General features: G+C 35.0%; 1 protein-coding gene across 3 annotated transcripts in view; it reads right to left on the bottom strand.

Moving 5' to 3' along the window:
- adamts3 (ADAM metallopeptidase with thrombospondin type 1 motif, 3) overlaps positions 1 to 21,506 on the bottom strand; it is a 225,245-nt gene extending 203,739 nt beyond the window's left edge. For all 3 annotated transcript variants that reach the window (XM_071352472.1, XM_071352473.1, XM_071352474.1), the window contains exons 1-2: positions 21,131 to 21,506; positions 20,674 to 20,695 (exon numbers count right to left, since the gene is read on the bottom strand). In XM_071352472.1, the coding sequence (XP_071208573.1) occupies positions 20,674 to 20,695; positions 21,131 to 21,193 (85 nt within the window). In that variant the 5' untranslated portion in view covers positions 21,194 to 21,506. The remainder of the gene's footprint in view (positions 1 to 20,673; positions 20,696 to 21,130) is intronic.
- Positions 21,507 to 23,428: the final 1,922 nt, after the last annotated feature.

The raw sequence follows: 23,428 nt of genomic DNA, 5'->3' as shown, positions 1-23,428 counted from the left end.
ATGGTCACTACAGCCAAAGGGAACTGATATTACTCTGCAGCATTAGTGGACATTTGATCAATACAGGTTTGATGTCACAGATCCAAAACTATTGGTTTCCCCACGAGTTGGTTGTGTGATAACCGGGGTCAAATTACAGGCATTAGTCAGAGTTCGAAGCTTCCTCTTGAAAGGACAGCTAGTTGCTAATCAGTCATTGTTCAGGTCACCCAGAAAATAGACCTCTATGTTAACATCACACACACATTATCCAGATACTGTTACCACATGGTGGCCTATAGCAGCACATATTACCAGATACTGTTACCACATGGTGGCCTATAGCAGCACATATTATCCAGATACTGTTACCACATGGTGGCCTATAGCAGCACATATTACCAGATACTGTTACCACATGGTGGCCTATAGCAGCACATATTATCCAGATACTGACTGTTACCGCATGGTGGCCTATAGCAGCACATATTATCCAGATACTGTTACCACATGGTGGCCTATAGCAACACATATTATCCAGATACTGTTACCACATGGTGGCCTATAGCAGCACATATTATCCAGATACTGTTACCACATGGTGGCCTATAGCAGCACATATTATCCAGATACTGTTACCACATGGTGGCCTATAGCAGCACATATTACCAGATACTGTTACCACATGGTGGCCTATAGCAGCACATATTATCCAGATACTGTTACCACATGGTGGCCTATAGCAGCACATATTACCAGATACTGTTACCACATGGTGGCCTTATAGCAGCACATATTATCCAGATACTGACTGTTACCACATGGTGGCCTATAGCAACACATATTATCCAGATACTGTTACCACATGGTGGCCTATAGCAACACATATTATCCAGATACTGACTGTTACCACATGGTGGCCTATAGCAACACATATTACCAGATACTGTTACCACATGGTGGCCTATAGCAGCACATATTACCAGATACTGTTACCACATGGTGGCCTATAGCAACACATATTATCCAGATACTATTACCACATGGTGGCCTATAGCAGCACATATTACCAGATACTGTTACCACATGGTGGCCTATAGCAGCACATATTACCAGATACTGTTACCACATGGTGGCCTATAGCAACACATATTATCCAGATACTGTTACCACATGGTGGCCTATAGCAGCACATATTATCCAGATACTGTTACCACATGGTGGCCTATAGCAGCACATATTATCCAGATACTGTTACCACATGGTGGCCTATAGCAGCACATATTACCAGATACTGTTACCACATGGTGGCCTATAGCAACACATATTATCCAGATACTGTTACCACATGGTGGCCTATAGCAGCACATATTACCAGATACTGTTACCACATGGTGGCCTATAGCAGCACATATTATCCAGATACTGTTACCACATGGTGGCCTATAGCAACACATATTATCCAGATACTGTTACCACATGGTGGCCTATAGCAGCACATATTACCAGATACTGTTACCACATGGTGGCCTATAGCAGCACATATTACCAGATACTGTTACCACATGGTGGCCTATAGCAGCAGATATTACCAGATACTGTTACCAAATGGTGGCCTATAGCAGCACATATTACCAGATACTGTTACCACATGGTGGCCTATAGCAGCACATATTATCCAGATACTGTTACCACATGGTGGCCTATAGCAGCAGATATTACCAGATACTGTTACCACATGGTGGCCTATAGCAGCACATATTATCCAGATACTGTTACCACATGGTGGCCTATAGCAGCACATATTACCAGATACTGTTACCACATGGTGGCCTATAGCAGCACATATTATCCAGATACTGTTACCACATGGTGGCCTATAGCAGCACATATTACCAGATACTGTTACCACATGGTGGCCTATAGCAACACATATTATCCAGATACTGTTACCACATGGTGGCCTATAGCAGCACATATTACCAGATACTGTTACCACATGGTGGCCTATAGCAGCACATATTACCAGATACTGTTACCACATGGTGGCCTATAGCAGCACATATTACCAGATACTGTTACCACATGGTGGCCTATAGCAGCACATATTATCCAGATACTGTTACCACATGGTGGCCTATAGCAGCACATATTACCAGATACCGTTACCACATGGTGGCCTATAGCAGCACATATTATCCAGATACTGTTACCACATGGTGGCCTATAGCAGCACATATTACCAGATACTGTTACCACATGGTGGCCTATAGCAGCACATATTATCCAGATACTGTTACCACATGGTGGCCTATAGCAACACATATTATCCAGATACTGTTACCACATGGTGGCCTATAGCAGCACATATTATCCAGATACTGTTACCACATGGTGGCCTATAGCAGCACATATTACCAGATACTGTTACCACATGGTGGCCTATAGCAACACATATTATCCAGATACTGTTACCACATGGTGGCCTATAGCAGCACATATTACCAGATACTGTTACCACATGGTGGCCTATAGCAGCACATATTACCAGATACTGTTACCACATGGTGGCCTATAGCAACACATATTATCCAGATACTGTTACCACATGGTGGCCTATAGCAGCACATATTACCAGATACTGTTACCACATGGTGGCCTATAGCAACACATATTATCCAGATACTGTTACCACATGGTGGCCTATAGCAGCACATATTACCAGATACTGTTACCACATGGTGGCCTATAGCAGCACATATTACCAGATACTGTTACCACATGGTGGCCTATAGCAGCACATATTACCAGATACTGTTACCAAATGGTGGCCTATAGCAGCACATATTACCAGATACTGTTACCAAATGGTGGCCTATAGCAACACCTCCCCCATAGGCATTCCTGTCTTTTATATAGATGTTATATCCTTGTATTTCTACTGCTGTATAATGAAAGGAATGATCTAAGTGAGTTTCAGAGATGGCCAGTATATGAATGTTATCTGATGTTAGCAAGTTATTGATTTCATTAACCTTATTTCTAAGGCTACATATATTAATATGGGATATTTTCAGCCCTTTCCTGGGTAGCTTATCAGAGATAGACATAATATGAAGGGAAAAAAATGGTAAAATAAAAATACTTTTTGGGCTAGTCGATCAGGCACTTGTGAGTGACAGTTGGTGTCTGTGTATGCATTTTTGTGAGTTGTGAAGCTTGGCTCTCAATCCTCCCAGGCTTTTCCAAAGGAGGGTGGACAAGGAGCTTGTCGCATTGGATGTAAGCAATGTCCTGACGCTCTCTGGCAGCTCTCATAGCTGAGATAAGGTATTTCCGCCTCTGGCGCACAGCTTCCAAAAAGTCCTAATTGAGGACGATGTTGGTTCCTCTCAAGTTTTTGGCTCTCTCCAGAACAGCCATCTTGTCCTTGAACCTTAGAAACTTGACTACTATCGGCCTGGGTCTGTCACCTGAGCTGTTTACAGGTTTTCCAGATCTGTGAGCATGGCTCCACCTCAATCTGCCTATGATTCATCTGCAACTTTTCGGTGATCATTTTTCTAACTTTCTCCTCAGAGTCCATCCAGCTCTCATGTGGAGACTCTGGTATGCCATCCACAACAATGTTATTCCTCCTGGAAATGTCCTTTAGATAGTCTGTTTTCCCAGCCATTGTCACCTCGCGTGGACTATGTGCAGCTAGTCTCTTTCAGGACATCCACCTCTCCCTAGGAAAACTGCAAACTGATCTTAAGGACTTGGGACTCTCTGTTCAGATCAGCCGTTCTGTTGTTAGTCGAGTCCACCAGCATTTGGACAAAGCTCTTGATGCTATTTTATGTTGCTGTAACAATTGCTTGTAGACATATTTTTATTGATTTCAAAGATCCTGCACCTGTGATAGTGAAACACTTTCCTCTCCCTATTACTCCAGCCTTCTTTAACTTTTGGCGGCATGACGGTAGCAATGTAGGCTAACGCTGGTACATACCTTATGAAATTCCAGCCAGCACAGCTTGCAGGGCCGATAGAAAACAGCATCAAACGGAAGGTATTTAAACAGACACATGCCCGGGACTATCCACAGTCCCAGCCACAAGGGCTAACCCCGTCATGGGCTGTGTTCAATCTGTCAAGGAAACCTGGCTAGCTTTTCAAGGAAAAACTTATTCAGAAACTTTTAAAAACAACAAACCGAGCTCTCTCTCGTTCCGTGTTCAACATGTGTCCTGCTCTGATGATGCAATGGCTGTAAGTGTGAAGATATACATGTCTTCCAGAGAAATGTTATGTAATTGGCATCATACCTTTTACAGGGCTTTACATGTAATATGTTTGACGCTGAAAGCTATCCTTTTCATATTTTTCAGGAGTTGAAAACCTTCAGAGTTTTTTTCCAATAAACTAAATAAACAATATTTGGTTATATGATAATGGATTAGATTTTCATAATCTCAAAGCGCATCAAAAGAAGAAGAAAAAAACAGAGTAGCCTAGTTCTAGTTGGTCAACCAATAGAGGCCAAGTCTGAGTGTATGCATTCTCCTGAATTGAAGAGGGACAGTTCATGGCTTGATCAGAGGAAGATGGTCAGGGAGATGGTTGATGAAGAGTCTGGTGACGATCATGTAGAGGGCTACTGTGGGAACCAGCCTGAGTCATGTAGCTACTGGACCTCTCCTCCTTCACAATGTCTGGCACCTACTTGGATGATGCCTCAGCAGCTTTGGGCTCCAGAAATCTCACCACACACAGTTCAGAGTAGTAGCCAGTCATCCTCACTATGAGCTCTCTTACTGCATCTCCCATTCCTCTCAAGCTGGAGGTGACTCTTCAGTTGATACATGTGTAAGCCTACGGTACACTCAGGTCTACTCCAAATATGATGTTTCAAATGCTAACGGATTAGCTAACGTTAGCCCAAAACAACAACAGTTTGGCACTTTGCTGTAGTGAAAGGTCACTGGGTGGGGCTAACTACCATCCTTTCCGGTTCATAGTGTCAAGCCGTAACTGATGAATCCAAGACAAAATGAAACTCCCCCCAAAAAATGATTTTTTTTTTTTAAATGTGCCTCGACTGGGAAAAATCGTTTTGAATGGTCCTCCAACCCTCCAATTCTCTGACAACACAATTTTTCACAGTCTGAGTTCGTTTTGTTTCCGAGTTCCCAGTTGTCTTGAACGCACCAAATGTACTACATTGTGGCTCTGGCATACTGCATTCTTTTTACTAAGCAGTATGTGCTAAATAGTACGTGGTACAATACGTTCACAGCATGCAGTTAGAGTAAGTAGTAGGCAAGCCAGATTTGGTTCACGCCCACCACACCACTGTTTTTCCTGAATCCTATTGTGTTAGAATATGAGAACACTGTTGAACAAGTCATTACTCTAATTCTGGGCCGCTGTAAACAGTGTGGTAGATTTTATTTTTCATTTAACAGTTATTTAACTAGGCAGCCTTCTCCTTGCCCAAAAGGCCTGAAAAATTAAAATGTATTAAATATAAATATAGGACAAAACACACATCACGACGAGACAACACAACACAACATAAAGAGAGTCCTATAAGATGAAAACATACCATGGCAGCAAAATGACAACAACACAACATGACAACAACATGGCAGCAACATAACATGACAACAACATGGTAGCAACACAACATGACAACAACATGGTAGCAACACAACATGACAACAACATGGTAGAAACACAACATGGTAGCAGCACAACATGACAACAACATGGTAGAAACACAACATGACAACAACATGGTAGCAACACAACATGGCAGCAAAATGACAACAACACAACATGACAACAACATGGCAGAAACATAACATGACAACAACATGGTAGCAACACAACATGACAACAACATGGCAGCAACATAACATGACAACAACATGGTAGCAACACAACATGACAACAACATGGTAGCAACACAACATGACAACAACATGGTAGAAACACAACATGGTAGCAACACAACATGACAACAACATGGTAGAAACACAACATGACAACAACATGGTAAAAACACAGCATGGTAGCAACACAGCATGACAACAACATGGTAGAAACACAACATGACAACAACATGGTAGAAACACAACATGGTAGCAACACAACATGACAACAACATGGTAGAAACACAACATGATAGGAGCATAAAACAGGGTACGAAAACTGTTGAACACAGACAACATCAAGAAAGGCAAGAAGGTAGAGACAACAATACATCACACAAAGCAGCCACAACTGTCAGTAAGAGTGTCCATGATTGAGACTTTGAATGAAGAGATGGAGATAAAACCTGTCCAGTTTGAGAGTCTGATCTACTGCATCAGAGCAGTGTGGTCAGACTGGTTGGGCTAGGCTAGCTGGCCTTTACTTAACAGTCATTACGTCAATGATGAGAAAGCAGAATTAGCACTTGATTCATTGAAAGTATTGTAAAAGCACTAACATTATAACCTAAAGCACTGTAACACTATAGAACTGTAACAATATAGAACTGTAACACTATAGAATTGTAACACTATAGAACTGTAACACTATAGAATTGTAACACTATAGAACTGTAACACTATAGAACTGTAACACTATAGAACTGTAACACTATAGAACTGTAACACTATAGAACTGTAACAATATAGAACTGTAACACTATAGAATTGTAACACTATAGAACTGTAACAATATAGAACTGTAACACTATAGAATTGTAACACTATAGAACTGTAACACTATAGAACTAACATTATAACCTAAAGCACTGTAACACTATAGAACTGTAACACTATAGAACTGTAACACTATAGAACTGTAACACTATAGAACTGTAACACTATAGAACTAAAATTATAACCTAAAGCACTGTAACATTATAGAACTGAAACACTATAGAACTGTAACACTATAGAACTGTACCACTATAGAACTGTAACACTATAGAATTGTAACACTATAGAACTGTAACACTATAGAACTGTAACACTATAGAACTGTAACACTATAGAACTGTAACACTATAGAACTAACATTATAACCTAAAGCACTGTAACACTATAGAACTAACACTATAGAACTGTAACACTATAGAATTGTAACACTATAGAACTGTAACACTATAGAACTGTAACACTATAGAATTGTAACACTATAGAACTGTAACACTATAGAACTGTAACACTATAGAACTGTAACACTATAGAACTGTAACACTATAGAACTGTAACACTATAGAACTGTAACACTATAGAACTAACATTATAACCTAAAGCACTGTAACACTATATAACTGTAACACTATAGAACTGTAACACTATAGAATTGTAACACTATAGAACTGTAACACTATAGAATTGTAACACTATAGAACTGTAACAGTATAGAACTAACATTATAACCTAAAGCACTGTAACACTATAGAACTGTAACAATATAGAACTGTAACACTATAGAATTGTAACACTATAGAACTGTAACACTATAGAATTGTAACACTATAGAACTGTAACACTATAGAACTGTAACACTATAGAACTGTAACACTATAGAACTGTAACACTATAGAACTGTAACAATATAGAACTGTAACACTATAGAATTGTAACACTATAGAACTGTAACAATATAGAACTGTAACACTATAGAATTGTAACACTATAGAACTGTAACACTATAGAACTAACATTATAACCTAAAGCACTGTAACACTATAGAACTGTAACACTATAGAACTGTAACACTATAGAACTGTAACACTATAGAACTGTAACACTATAGAACTAAAATTATAACCTAAAGCACTGTAACATTATAGAACTGAAACACTATAGAACTGTAACACTATAGAACTGTACCACTATAGAACTGTAACACTATAGAATTGTAACACTATAGAACTGTAACACTATAGAACTGTAACACTATAGAACTGTAACACTATAGAACTGTAACACTATAGAACTAACATTATAACCTAAAGCACTGTAACACTATAGAACTAACACTATAGAACTGTAACACTATAGAATTGTAACACTATAGAACTGTAACACTATAGAACTGTAACACTATAGAACTGTAACACTATAGAACTGTAACACTATAGAACTGTAACAATATAGAACTGTAACACTATAGAATTGTAACACTATAGAACTGTAACAATATAGAACTGTAACACTATAGAATTGTAACACTATAGAACTGTAACACTATAGAACTAACATTATAACCTAAAGCACTGTAACACTATAGAACTGTAACACTATAGAACTGTAACACTATAGAACTGTAACACTATAGAACTGTAACACTATAGAACTAAAATTATAACCTAAAGCACTGTAACATTATAGAACTGAAACACTATAGAACTGTAACACTATAGAACTGTACCACTATAGAACTGTAACACTATAGAATTGTAACACTATAGAACTGTAACACTATAGAACTGTAACACTATAGAACTGTAACACTATAGAACTGTAACACTATAGAACTAACATTATAACCTAAAGCACTGTAACACTATAGAACTAACACTATAGAACTGTAACACTATAGAATTGTAACACTATAGAACTGTAACACTATAGAACTGTAACACTATAGAATTGTAACACTATAGAACTGTAACACTATAGAACTGTAACACTATAGAATTGTAACACTATAGAACTGTAACACTATAGAACTGTAACACTATAGAACTGTAACACTATAGAACTGTAACACTATAGAACTAACATTATAACCTAAAGCACTGTAACACTATATAACTGTAACACTATAGAACTGTAACACTATAGAATTGTAACACTATAGAACTGTAACACTATAGAATTGTAACACTATAGAACTGTAACAGTATAGAACTAACATTATAACCTAAAGCACTGTAACACTATAGAACTGTAACACTATAGAACTGTAACACTATAGAACTGTAACACTATAGAACTGTAACACTATAGAACTAACATTATAACCTAAATCACTGTAACACTATAGAACTATAACACTATAGAACTGTCACACTATAGAACTAACATTATCAATCAAGTTTATTTTTATATAGCCCTTCGTACATCAGCTAATATCTCGAAGTGCTGTACAGAAACCCAGCCTAAAACCCCAAACAGAAAGCAATGCAGGTGTAGAAGCACGGTGGCTAGGAAAAACTCCCTAGAAAGGCCAAAACCTAGGAAGAAACCTAGAGAGGAACCAGGCTATGAGGGGTGGCCAGTCCTCTTCTGGCTGTGCCGGGTGCATTATAACCTATAGCACTGTAACACTATAGAAATGTAACACTATAGAACTAACATTATAACCTATAGCACTGTAACACTATAGAAATGTAACACTATAGAACTAACATTATAACCTATAGCACTGTAACACTATAGAAATGTAACACTATAGAACTAACATTATAACCTATAGCACTGTAACACTATAGAAATGTAACACTATAGAACTAACATTATAACCTATAGCACTGTAACACTATAGAAATGTAACAGTATAGAACTAACATTATAACCTAAAGCACTGTAACACTATAGAAATGTAACAGTATAGAACTAACATTATAACCTAAAGCACTGTAACACTATAGAAATGTAACAGTATAGAACTAACATTATAACCTATAGCACTGTAACACTATAGAAATGTAACACTATAGAACTGTAACACTATAGAAATGTAACACTATAGAACTAACATTATAACCTATAGCACTGTAACACTATAGAAATGTAACACTATAGAACTAACATTATAACCTAAAGCACAGTACCACTATAGAACTAACATTATAACACCATATAACTAACATTATAACTTAAGTCACTGTAACACTATAGAACTAACATTATAACCTAAAGCACTGTAACACTATAGAACTGGCAATATAACCTATAGAACTGTAACACTATAGAACTGTAACACTATAGAACTGTAACACTATAGAACTGACATTATAACCTATAGAACTGTAACACTATAGAACTGTAACACTATAGAACTGTAACACTATAGAACTAACATTATAACCTATAGAACTGTAACACTATAGAACTGTAACACTATAGAACTGTACCACTATAGAACTGTAACACTATAGAACTGTAACACTATAGAACTGTAACACTATAGAACTGTACCACTATAGAACTGTAACACTATAGAACTGTAACACTATAGAACTGTAACACTATAGAACTGTAACACTATAGAACTGTAACACTATAGAACTGTAACACTATAACCTAAAGCACTGTAACACTATAGAACTGTACCACTATAGAACTAACACTATAGAACTGTAACACTATAGAACTGTAACACTATAGAACTGTAACACTATAGAACTAACATTATAACCTATAGCACTGTAACACTATAGAACTGTAACACTATAGAACTATAACACTATAGAACTGTAACACTATAGAACTGTAACGCTATAGAACTAACATTATAACCTAAAGCACTGTAACATTATAGAACTGTAACACTATAGAACTGTAACGCTATAGAACTAACATTATAACCTAAATCACTGTAACACTATAGAACTGTAACACTATAGAACTGTAACACTATAGAATTGTAACACTATAGAACTGTAACACTATAGAACTGTAACACTATAGAACTGTAACACTATAGAACTGTAACACTATAGAACTAACATTATAACCTAAAGCACTGTAACACTATAGAACTAACACTATAGAACTGTAACACTATAGAATTGTAACACTATAGAACTGTAACACTATAGAACTGTAACACTATAGAATTGTAACACTATAGAACTGTAACACTATAGAACTGTAACACTATAGAATTGTAACACTATAGAACTGTAACACTATAGAACTGTAACACTATAGAACTGTAACACTATAGAACTGTAACACTATAGAACTAACATTATAACCTAAAGCACTGTAACACTATATAACTGTAACACTATAGAACTGTAACACTATAGAATTGTAACACTATAGAACTGTAACACTATAGAATTGTAACACTATAGAACTGTAACAGTATAGAACTAACATTATAACCTAAAGCACTGTAACACTATAGAACTGTAACACTATAGAACTGTAACACTATAGAACTGTAACACTATAGAACTGTAACACTATAGAACTAACATTATAACCTAAATCACTGTAACACTATAGAACTATAACACTATAGAACTGTCACACTATAGAACTAACATTATCAATCAAGTTTATTTTTATATAGCCCTTCGTACATCAGCTAATATCTCGAAGTGCTGTACAGAAACCCAGCCTAAAACCCCAAACAGAAAGCAATGCAGGTGTAGAAGCACGGTGGCTAGGAAAAACTCCCTAGAAAGGCCAAAACCTAGGAAGAAACCTAGAGAGGAACCAGGCTATGAGGGGTGGCCAGTCCTCTTCTGGCTGTGCCGGGTGCATTATAACCTATAGCACTGTAACACTATAGAAATGTAACACTATAGAACTAACATTATAACCTATAGCACTGTAACACTATAGAAATGTAACACTATAGAACTAACATTATAACCTATAGCACTGTAACACTATAGAAATGTAACACTATAGAACTAACATTATAACCTATAGCACTGTAACACTATAGAAATGTAACACTATAGAACTAACATTATAACCTATAGCACTGTAACACTATAGAAATGTAACAGTATAGAACTAACATTATAACCTAAAGCACTGTAACACTATAGAAATGTAACAGTATAGAACTAACATTATAACCTAAAGCACTGTAACACTATAGAAATGTAACAGTATAGAACTAACATTATAACCTATAGCACTGTAACACTATAGAAATGTAACACTATAGAACTGTAACACTATAGAAATGTAACACTATAGAACTAACATTATAACCTATAGCACTGTAACACTATAGAAATGTAACACTATAGAACTAACATTATAACCTAAAGCACAGTACCACTATAGAACTAACATTATAACACCATATAACTAACATTATAACTTAAGTCACTGTAACACTATAGAACTAACATTATAACCTAAAGCACTGTAACACTATAGAACTGGCAATATAACCTATAGAACTGTAACACTATAGAACTGTAACACTATAGAACTGTAACACTATAGAACTGACATTATAACCTATAGAACTGTAACACTATAGAACTGTAACACTATAGAACTGTAACACTATAGAACTAACATTATAACCTATAGAACTGTAACACTATAGAACTGTAACACTATAGAACTGTACCACTATAGAACTGTAACACTATAGAACTGTAACACTATAGAACTGTAACACTATAGAACTGTAACACTATAGAACTGTAACACTATAGAACTGTAACACTATAGAACTGTAACACTATAGAACTGTAACACTATAACCTAAAGCACTGTAACACTATAGAACTGTACCACTATAGAACTAACACTATAGAACTGTAACACTATAGAACTGTAACACTATAGAACTGTAACACTATAGAACTAACATTATAACCTATAGCACTGTAACACTATAGAACTGTAACACTATAGAACTATAACACTATAGAACTGTAACACTATAGAACTGTAACGCTATAGAACTAACATTATAACCTAAAGCACTGTAACATTATAGAACTGTAACACTATAGAACTGTAACGCTATAGAACTAACATTATAACCTAAATCACTGTAACACTATAGAACTGTAACACTATAGAACTGTAACGCTATAGAACTGTAACACTATAGAACTAACATTATAACCTAAATCACTGTAACACTATAGAACTGTAACACTATAGAACTGTAACGCTATAGAACTAACATTATAACCTAAATCACTGTAACACTATAGAACTGTAACACTATAGAACTGTAACGCTATAGAACTGTAACACTATAGAACTGACATTATAACCTAAAGCCCTGTAACAGTATAGAACTGAAACACTATAGAACTGTAGCGCTATAGAACTAACATTATAACATAAAGCACTGTAACACTATAGAACTGTAACACTATAGAACTGTAACACTATAGAACTGTAACACTATAGAACTGTAACACTATAGAACTGTAACACTATAGAACTAACATTATAACCTAAAGCACTGTAACAGTATAGAACTAACATTATAGAACTAACATTATAACCTAAAGCACTGTAACACTATAGAACTAACATTATAGAACTAACATTATAACCTAAAGCACTGTAACACTATAGAACTGTAACACTATAGAACTGTAACACTATAGAACTATAACACTATAGCACTGACATTGTAACCTAAATCACTGTAACACTATAGAACTATAACACTATAGAACTGTAACACTATAGAACTGTAACACTATAGAACTAAAATTATAGAACTAATATTATAACCTAAAGCACTGTAACAGTATAGAACTAACATTATAGAACTAACATTATAACCTAAAGCACTGTAACACTATAGAACTGTAACACTATATAACTGTAACACTATAGAACTATAACACTATAGCACTGACATTGTAACCTAAATCACTGTAACACTATAGAACTATAACACTATAGAACTAACATTATAGAACTAATATTATAACCTAAAGCACTGTAACACTATAGAACTGTAACACTATAGAACTGTAACACTATAGAACTAACATTATAGAACTAACATTATAACCTAAAGCACTGTAACACTATAGAACTGTAACACTATAGAACTGTAACACTATAGAACTAACATTATAACCTAAAGCACTGTAACACTATAGAACTATAACACTATAGAACTAACATTATAACCTAAAGCACTGTAACACTATAGCACAGTAACACTATATAACTAATATTATAACCTAAATCATTGTAACACTATAGAACTATAACACTATATAACTAACATTATCAATCAAGTTTATTTTTATATAGCCCTTCGTACATCAGCTAATATCTCGAAGTGCTGTACAGAAACCCAGCCTAAAACCCCAAACAGAAAGAAATGCAGGTGTAGAAGCACGGTGGCTAGGAAAAACTCCCTAGAAAGGCCAAAACCTAGGAAGAAACCTAGAGAGGAACCAGGCTATGAGGGGTGGCCAGTCCTCTTCTGGCTGTGCCGGGTGCATTATAACCTATAGCACTGTAACACTATAGAAATGTAACACTATAGAACTAACATTATAACCTATAGCACTGTAACACTATAGAAATGTAACACTATAGAACTAACATTATAACCTATAGCACTGTAACACTATAGAAATGTAACACTATAGAACTAACATTATAACCTATAGCACTGTAACACTATAGAAATGTAACACTATAGAACTAACATTATAACCTATAGCACTGTAACACTATAGAAATGTAACAGTATAGAACTAACATTATAACCTAAAGCACTGTAACACTATAGAAATGTAACAGTATAGAACTAACATTATAACCTAAAGCACTGTAACACTATAGAAATGTAACAGTATAGAACTAACATTATAACCTATAGCACTGTAACACTATAGAAATGTAACACTATAGAACTGTAACACTATAGAAATGTAACACTATAGAACTAACATTATAACCTATAGCACTGTAACACTATAGAAATGTAACACTATAGAACTAACATTATAACCTAAAGCACAGTACCACTATAGAACTAACATTATAACACCATATAACTAACATTATAACTTAAGTCACTGTAACACTATAGAACTAACATTATAACCTAAAGCACTGTAACACTATAGAACTGGCAATATAACCTATAGAACTGTAACACTATAGAACTGTAACACTATAGAACTGTAACACTATAGAACTGACATTATAACCTATAGAACTGTAACACTATAGAACTGTAACACTATAGAACTGTAACACTATAGAACTAACATTATAACCTATAGAACTGTAACACTATAGAACTGTAACACTATAGAACTGTACCACTATAGAACTGTAACACTATAGAACTGTAACACTATAGAACTGTAACACTATAGAACTGTACCACTATAGAACTGTAACACTATAGAACTGTAACACTATAGAACTGTAACACTATAGAACTGTAACACTATAGAACTGTAACACTATAGAACTGTAACACTATAGAACTGTAACACTATAACCTAAAGCACTGTAACACTATAGAACTGTACCACTATAGAACTAACACTATAGAACTGTAACACTATAGAACTGTAACACTATAGAACTGTAACACTATAGAACTAACATTATAACCTATAGCACTGTAACACTATAGAACTGTAACACTATAGAACTGTAACACTATAGAACTATAACACTATAGAACTGTAACACTATAGAACTGTAACGCTATAGAACTAACATTATAACCTAAAGCACTGTAACATTATAGAACTGTAACACTATAGAACTGTAACGCTATAGAACTAACATTATAACCTAAATCACTGTAACACTATAGAACTGTAACACTATAGAACTGTAACGCTATAGAACTGTAACACTATAGAACTAACATTATAACCTAAATCACTGTAACACTATAGAACTGTAACACTATAGAACTGTAACGCTATAGAACTAACATTATAACCTAAATCACTGTAACACTATAGAACTGTAACACTATAGAACTGTAACGCTATAGAACTGTAACACTATAGAACTGACATTATAACCTAAAGCCCTGTAACAGTATAGAACTGAAACACTATAGAACTGTAGCGCTATAGAACTAACATTATAACATAAAGCACTGTAACACTATAGAACTGTAACACTATAGAACTGTAACACTATAGAACTGTAACACTATAGAACTGTAACACTATAGAACTGTAACACTATAGAACTAACATTATAACCTAAAGCACTGTAACAGTATAGAACTAACATTATAGAACTAACATTATAACCTAAAGCACTGTAACACTATAGAACTAACATTATAGAACTAACATTATAACCTAAAGCACTGTAACACTATAGAACTGTAACACTATAGAACTGTAACACTATAGAACTATAACACTATAGCACTGACATTGTAACCTAAATCACTGTAACACTATAGAACTATAACACTATAGAACTGTAACACTATAGAACTGTAACACTATAGAACTAACATTATAGAACTAATATTATAACCTAAAGCACTGTAACAGTATAGAACTAACATTATAGAACTAACATTATAACCTAAAGCACTGTAACACTATAGAACTGTAACACTATATAACTGTAACACTATAGAACTATAACACTATAGCACTGACATTGTAACCTAAATCACTGTAACACTATAGAACTATAACACTATAGAACTAACATTATAGAACTAATATTATAACCTAAAGCACTGTAACACTATAGAACTGTAACACTATAGAACTGTAACACTATAGAACTAACATTATAGAACTAACATTATAACCTAAAGCACTGTAACACTATAGAACTGTAACACTATAGAACTGTAACACTATAGAACTAACATTATAACCTAAAGCACTGTAACACTATAGAACTATAACACTATAGAACTAACATTATAACCTAAAGCACTGTAACACTATAGCACAGTAACACTATATAACTAATATTATAACCTAAATCATTGTAACACTATAGAACTATAACACTATATAACTAACATTATCAATCAAGTTTATTTTTATATAGCCCTTCGTACATCAGCTAATATCTCGAAGTGCTGTACAGAAACCCAGCCTAAAACCCCAAACAGAAAGCAATGCAGGTGTAGAAGCACGGTGGCTAGGAAAAACTCCCTAGAAAGGCCAAAACCTAGGAAGAAACCTAGAGAGGAACCAGGCTATGAGGGGTGGCCAGTCCTCTTCTGGCTGTGCCGGGTGCATTATAACCTATAGCACTGTAACACTATAGAAATGTAACACTATAGAACTAACATTATAACCTATAGCACTGTAACACTATAGAAATGTAACACTATAGAACTAACATTATAACCTATAGCACTGTAACACTATAGAAATGTAACACTATAGAACTAACATTATAACCTATAGCACTGTAACACTATAGAAATGTAACACTATAGAACTAACATTATAACCTATAGCACTGTAACACTATAGAAATGTAACAGTATAGAACTAACATTATAACCTAAAGCACTGTAACACTATAGAAATGTAACAGTATAGAACTAACATTATAACCTAAAGCACTGTAACACTATAGAAATGTAACAGTATAGAACTAACATTATAACCTATAGCACTGTAACACTATAGAAATGTAACACTATAGAACTGTAACACTATAGAAATGTAACACTATAGAACTAACATTATAACCTATAGCACTGTAACACTATAGAAATGTAACACTATAGAACTAACATTATAACCTAAAGCACAGTACCACTATAGAACTAACATTATAACACCATATAACTAACATTATAACTTAAGTCACTGTAACACTATAGAACTAACATTATAACCTAAAGCACTGTAACACTATAGAACTGGCAATATAACCTATAGAACTGTAACACTATAGAACTGTAACACTATAGAACTGTAACACTATAGAACTGACATTATAACCTATAGAACTGTAACACTATAGAACTGTAACACTATAGAACTGTAACACTATAGAACTAACATTATAACCTATAGAACTGTAACACTATAGAACTGTACCACTATAGAACTGTAACACTATAGAACTGTAACACTATAGAACTGTAACACTATAGAACTGTACCACTATAGAACTGTAACACTATAGAACTGTAACACTATAGAACTGTAACACTATAGAACTGTAACACTATAGAACTGTAACACTATAGAACTGTAACACTATAACCTAAAGCACTGTAACACTATAGAACTGTACCACTATAGAACTAACACTATAGAACTGTAACACTATAGAACTGTAACACTATAGAACTGTAACACTATAGAACTGTAACACTATAGAACTGTAACACTATAGAACTATAACACTATAGAACTGTAACACTATAGAACTGTAACACTATAGAACTGTAACACTATAGAACTATAACACTATAGAACTGTAACACTATAGAACTGTAACGCTATAGAACTAACATTATAACCTAAAGCACTGTAACATTATAGAACTGTAACACTATAGAACTGTAACGCTATAGAACTAACATTATAACCTAAATCACTGTAACACTATAGAACTGTAACACTATAGAACTGTAACGCTATAGAACTGTAACACTATAGAACTAACATTATAACCTAAATCACTGTAACACTATAGAACTGTAACACTATAGAACTGTAACGCTATAGAACTAACATTATAACCTAAATCACTGTAACACTATAGAACTGTAACACTATAGAACTGTAACGCTATAGAACTGTAACACTATAGAACTGACATTATAACCTAAAGCCCTGTAACAGTATAGAACTGAAACACTATAGAACTGTAGCGCTATAGAACTAACATTATAACATAAAGCACTGTAACACTATAGAACTGTAACACTATAGAACTGTAACACTATAGAACTGTAACACTATAGAACTGTAACACTATAGAACTGTAACACTATAGAACTGTAACACTATAGAACTAACATTATAACCTAAAGCACTGTAACAGTATAGAACTAACATTATAGAACTAACATTATAACCTAAAGCACTGTAACACTATAGAACTAACATTATAGAACTAACATTATAACCTAAAGCACTGTAACACTATAGAACTGTAACACTATAGAACTGTAACACTATAGAACTATAACACTATAGCACTGACATTGTAACCTAAATCACTGTAACACTATAGAACTGTAACACTATAGAACTGTAACACTATAGAACTGTAACACTATAGAACTAACATTATAGAACTAATATTATAACCTAAAGCACTGTAACAGTATAGAACTAACATTATAGAACTAACATTATAACCTAAAGCACTGTAACACTATAGAACTGTAACACTATATAACTGTAACACTATAGAACTATAACACTATAGCACTGACATTGTAACCTAAATCACTGTAACACTATAGAACTATAACACTATAGAACTAACATTATAGAACTAATATTATAACCTAAAGCACTGTAACACTATAGAACTAACATTATAGAACTAATATTATAACCTAAAGCACTGTAACACTATAGAACTGTAACACTATAGAACTGTAACACTATAGAACTAACATTATAGAACTAACATTATAACCTAAAGCACTGTAACACTATAGAACTGTAACACTATAGAACTGTAACACTATAGAACTAACATTATAACCTAAAGCACTGTAACACTATAGAACTATAACACTATAGAACTAACATTATAACCTAAAGCACTGTAACACTATAGCACAGTAACACTATATAACTAATATTATAACCTAAATCATTGTAACACTATAGAACTATAACACTATATAACTAACATTATAACCTAAATCATTGTAACACTATAGAACTAACATTATAACCTAACGCACTGTAACACTATAGAACTATAACGCTATAGAACTGTAACACTATAGAACTGTAACGCTATAGAACTGTAACACTATAGAACTGTAACACTATAGAACTGTAACACTATAGAACTATAACACTATAGAACTGTAACACTATAGAACTAACATTATAACCTAAATCATTGTAACATTATAGAACTGGCATTATAACACCATATAACTAACATTATAACCTAAATCATTGTAACACTATAGAACTAACATTATAACCTAACGCACTGTAACACTATAGAACTATAACACTATAGAACTGGCATTATAACACCATATAACTAACATTATAACCTAAATCATTGTAACACTATAGAACTAACATTATAACCTAACGCACTGTAACACTATAGAACTATAACACTATAGAACTGTAACGCTATAGAACTGTAATAGGGCCCAGAGCTCACGTCTAATGCAGTAGGATGTGGAGGGGATCTGGGTCTGGTCCAGGGGCATTAGTGTGTGTGCCTCTACTAAAGAGTTCGTAGTAAAGGAACGCGCTAACACCCTGGACCAGAGCTAGAGGGGATCCTGATGTAGGATGTTGTGGTGATTTTGGACGGGAAAGTAGGATATGTATTTGGGATCCTGCAGGACATTGTTGCAGCTCACTGCTTCCTGACCTCAGAGTGGCAGCAGATGTAAAGGATTCTAGCAATAGCAGTTTTCCCCTTCTAATAAAACCTTTAAAGCAACTCAGTCATGTAATGAAAGTGAGTGTGTATGGCTGACCAGACACACATACAGAGAGACAGACACACTCCTCCCCTTCCACCCAGATTAGACATGAGTTACTATATTACGTTGAGTTGATCATAACATTACAGCTGTTGTTTACAAACCAGCGTGTTATATATGAATGAAGTTCAAGCTTTCGTTTGGATTTGTCACATGCGCCAGTCTGCGCTACCCAACACTGCACTATTCAATATCAAAATAGTAGAACTAAAAATACAAAATAAAAACCCATGAGAAATAAGTTAGTTAAGTTAATTGATATTAATGCTAAAAATAAGTTCATTCATAAGTTCAATCAAAGGTAAAAATAACAACAAATAGTCTTACCTTCTTTATCTATGGCATCAGCCTGGAGAGGGATAGAAAAACATGTTCATTTAATCAAAATCAAAGGTTCACATTTTAATAAAGGTTTTTCTATAAAATATGCATGGTCTTTCAACTAGGTTTGCCTACGATAGTTTTGGTAAGAAATAACATCTATGGGCCTATCTAAATTCCTTACAATTTCACATCAGAAGCTCGTATTCGATGCTTCATTGTGTGATCTGACCAGGTGGAGTCACGAAGTTGCACACTTTAGTTCAGTGACAGAAAGTATATCTGAAGTTAGATCTAACTTCTCAATATATTTTAGAGAGGCGTACAGTTCTTCTAGAAGTTCTGCTAGAAGTTACAGGCAACTTTTTAACTTCTGCTTGCAACACTTTGTAACTCAAAGGTCGTTAACAAACACAAAGTACCTACAAAGTATCCAGATAACGGTAAAGTGAAAGACACTTACGTTGTCGGCTGAAGTCAGACTTCCTATAAATCCTACTAGTACCGTCAGTGACAGGACAACCATCTCGATCGAGTCTTACAGTTTCTCTTCGAGTCTAAGAAAATATCAACCAATCCAAAAGTAGAGTTTTAACAAGCAATCCGCTCTTCAGCAAAAAGAAACAAAAAAGGACAGACAACTTTCGTCCTAATTCAAAAGTCAAACTTCAGTGAATGTTTCAACTGACTTTTAAACTAATTACCGTTTAGTCAAAGTTAAGAGAGTTACAGCACTTGTGTCAATGTTTGTGTTGTCCTCTGTTTATAAAGTAGTTAGTAAAACATCCCTAGCTGAGTGTATGGGGTGAGCTAGCCCTCTACGTTTACAGGCAGACACAGCGCACTGTGTGAAGCGAGCTCTTTGCAACCTGGCACTTCGGTAATAAACGAGAGACCAGCCCTGCCGTGACGTCAGCCATTTACTCTTTCCCAGGGAGAGAAACGCATCGAGAAAAAAGGAGAGAAAAGACACATGGTCAGGGTTGGGTAGGTTACTTTCTTAATGTAATCCGTTAGTTACTAGTTACCTGTACAAAATTGTAATCAGTAACGTAACTTTTGGATTACCCAAACTCAGTAAAATTATCTGATTACTTTTCCCTAAAGAGGTATCTTGAATAAATGTATTTAACTAGGTAAGAACACATTCTTATTTACAAAGAGCCTACCCTGGCAACACTGGGCCAATTGTGCACTGCCCTATGGGACTCCCAATCACAGCCAGATGTGATTCAGCCTGGATTTGAACCAGGGACTGTAGTGTCACCTCTGCGCCACTTGGGAGCCCAGAAGAATATCACCAATTGAATGACATCTATTGCAGGAAAAATCAATGTTAGAGTTTACATAGCTGGCCAGAAATGGATATTACATATTACTTTATGGGTTGGTTATGTGGGATTCTTCTAACCCATTGCTTTCTACTACAGATAATAATAGGATTAGGTTATATCTTTACATTAAAAAGCAAAGTATGTCAGATTTCCAGTCATTCCAATGAATTGAATATCGCTTGAGCTTCAAAAACAGGACTTGGAAATATGGAAGTATAGATTAGCCTAATTGTTTTTCCTGAGAATAACCTAAAAACGATGGATATATTAGCCAGCCCTACTCTGTTTTTTATGCTTTTGTTGTAATGGAGGACTGATTGGGTTCATTGCTTCGAGTTGAAAAATAAATCCTGCTCTCATGGAATGGCATGCTTTGAGCACTACTGATGTGAAAAATGTATTCCATATTGCTGCTATAGGCCTAGTGTTTATGTTGGTGACTCCTTGATATCTTCATCATTTGCAGCTGTTTAAAAGGTGAATCCACAGTTGAAACAATAACAAAGTGACAACCTGCCTCTGTTTTGGTAAAACGCTGAGTGATGGGCGGGGAGGAATGTACCCACTCATTCATAGAGCTATGGATGCAAGGACTGACCATCCATGATATTTAAATGATTGTTTTAACCATTTTTATGAGGTTATACAGTGTTTGTTTACATTTACAATGTTTACATGCATTGGAGAAAACATACTTAAGGGATTTCAGTTTTTTACTTTTTGATACATTTGCTACAATTTCACAAAACCTGTTTTTGCTTTGTCATTTTGGGGTATTGTGTGTAGATTGATGAGGAAAACATAATTTAATCAATTTTAGAATAAGGCTGTAACATAACAAAATATGGAAAAGGTCAAGGGATCTGAATACATTTACATTTACATTTAAGTCATTTAGCAGACGCTCTTATCCAGAGCGACTTACAAATTGGTGCATTCACCTTATGATATCCAGTGGAACAACCACTTTACAATAGTGCATCTAACTCTTTTAAGGGGGGTTCACAAATGAATACATTTGTGAACAGCCATCCACAACAACCACAATCCATAAGACACTAATAGCTAAATGAGAGAGCGGTAGTGGTGTGATAGTAGTGTGATTCACATCAGTGGGCTATGCATATATCTATACTGTAAGTGATACCCATATCACCCATAGTCCGCTGGCATAGCACACACAACCTGCAGCCCCCGCAAGGCGGGTCCCACCAGAGGTCGGGCCACCCAGATAGTATCTGAACATGCCATAAGCCATGAAAGAAATGTTTAGAATTACAGGAAATTAGCTTAAACTGCAACAGCTCTCTCTCAGCCTCATGGCAAAATGTGTTGATCAGCAAGAAATTAGCTCAGAGGTTCTTGAAAGCCGTGACAGTACTTGTTCGGCAGGCAAACTTTATTTTTTATAGTTGGAAGTACTTTCA

This window comes from Salvelinus alpinus, chromosome 19, assembly GCF_045679555.1.
Source record: "Salvelinus alpinus chromosome 19, SLU_Salpinus.1, whole genome shotgun sequence".
Lineage (NCBI taxonomy): Eukaryota > Metazoa > Chordata > Actinopteri > Salmoniformes > Salmonidae > Salvelinus > Salvelinus alpinus.
This window is presented reverse-complemented; position numbering and strand designations above follow the sequence as displayed.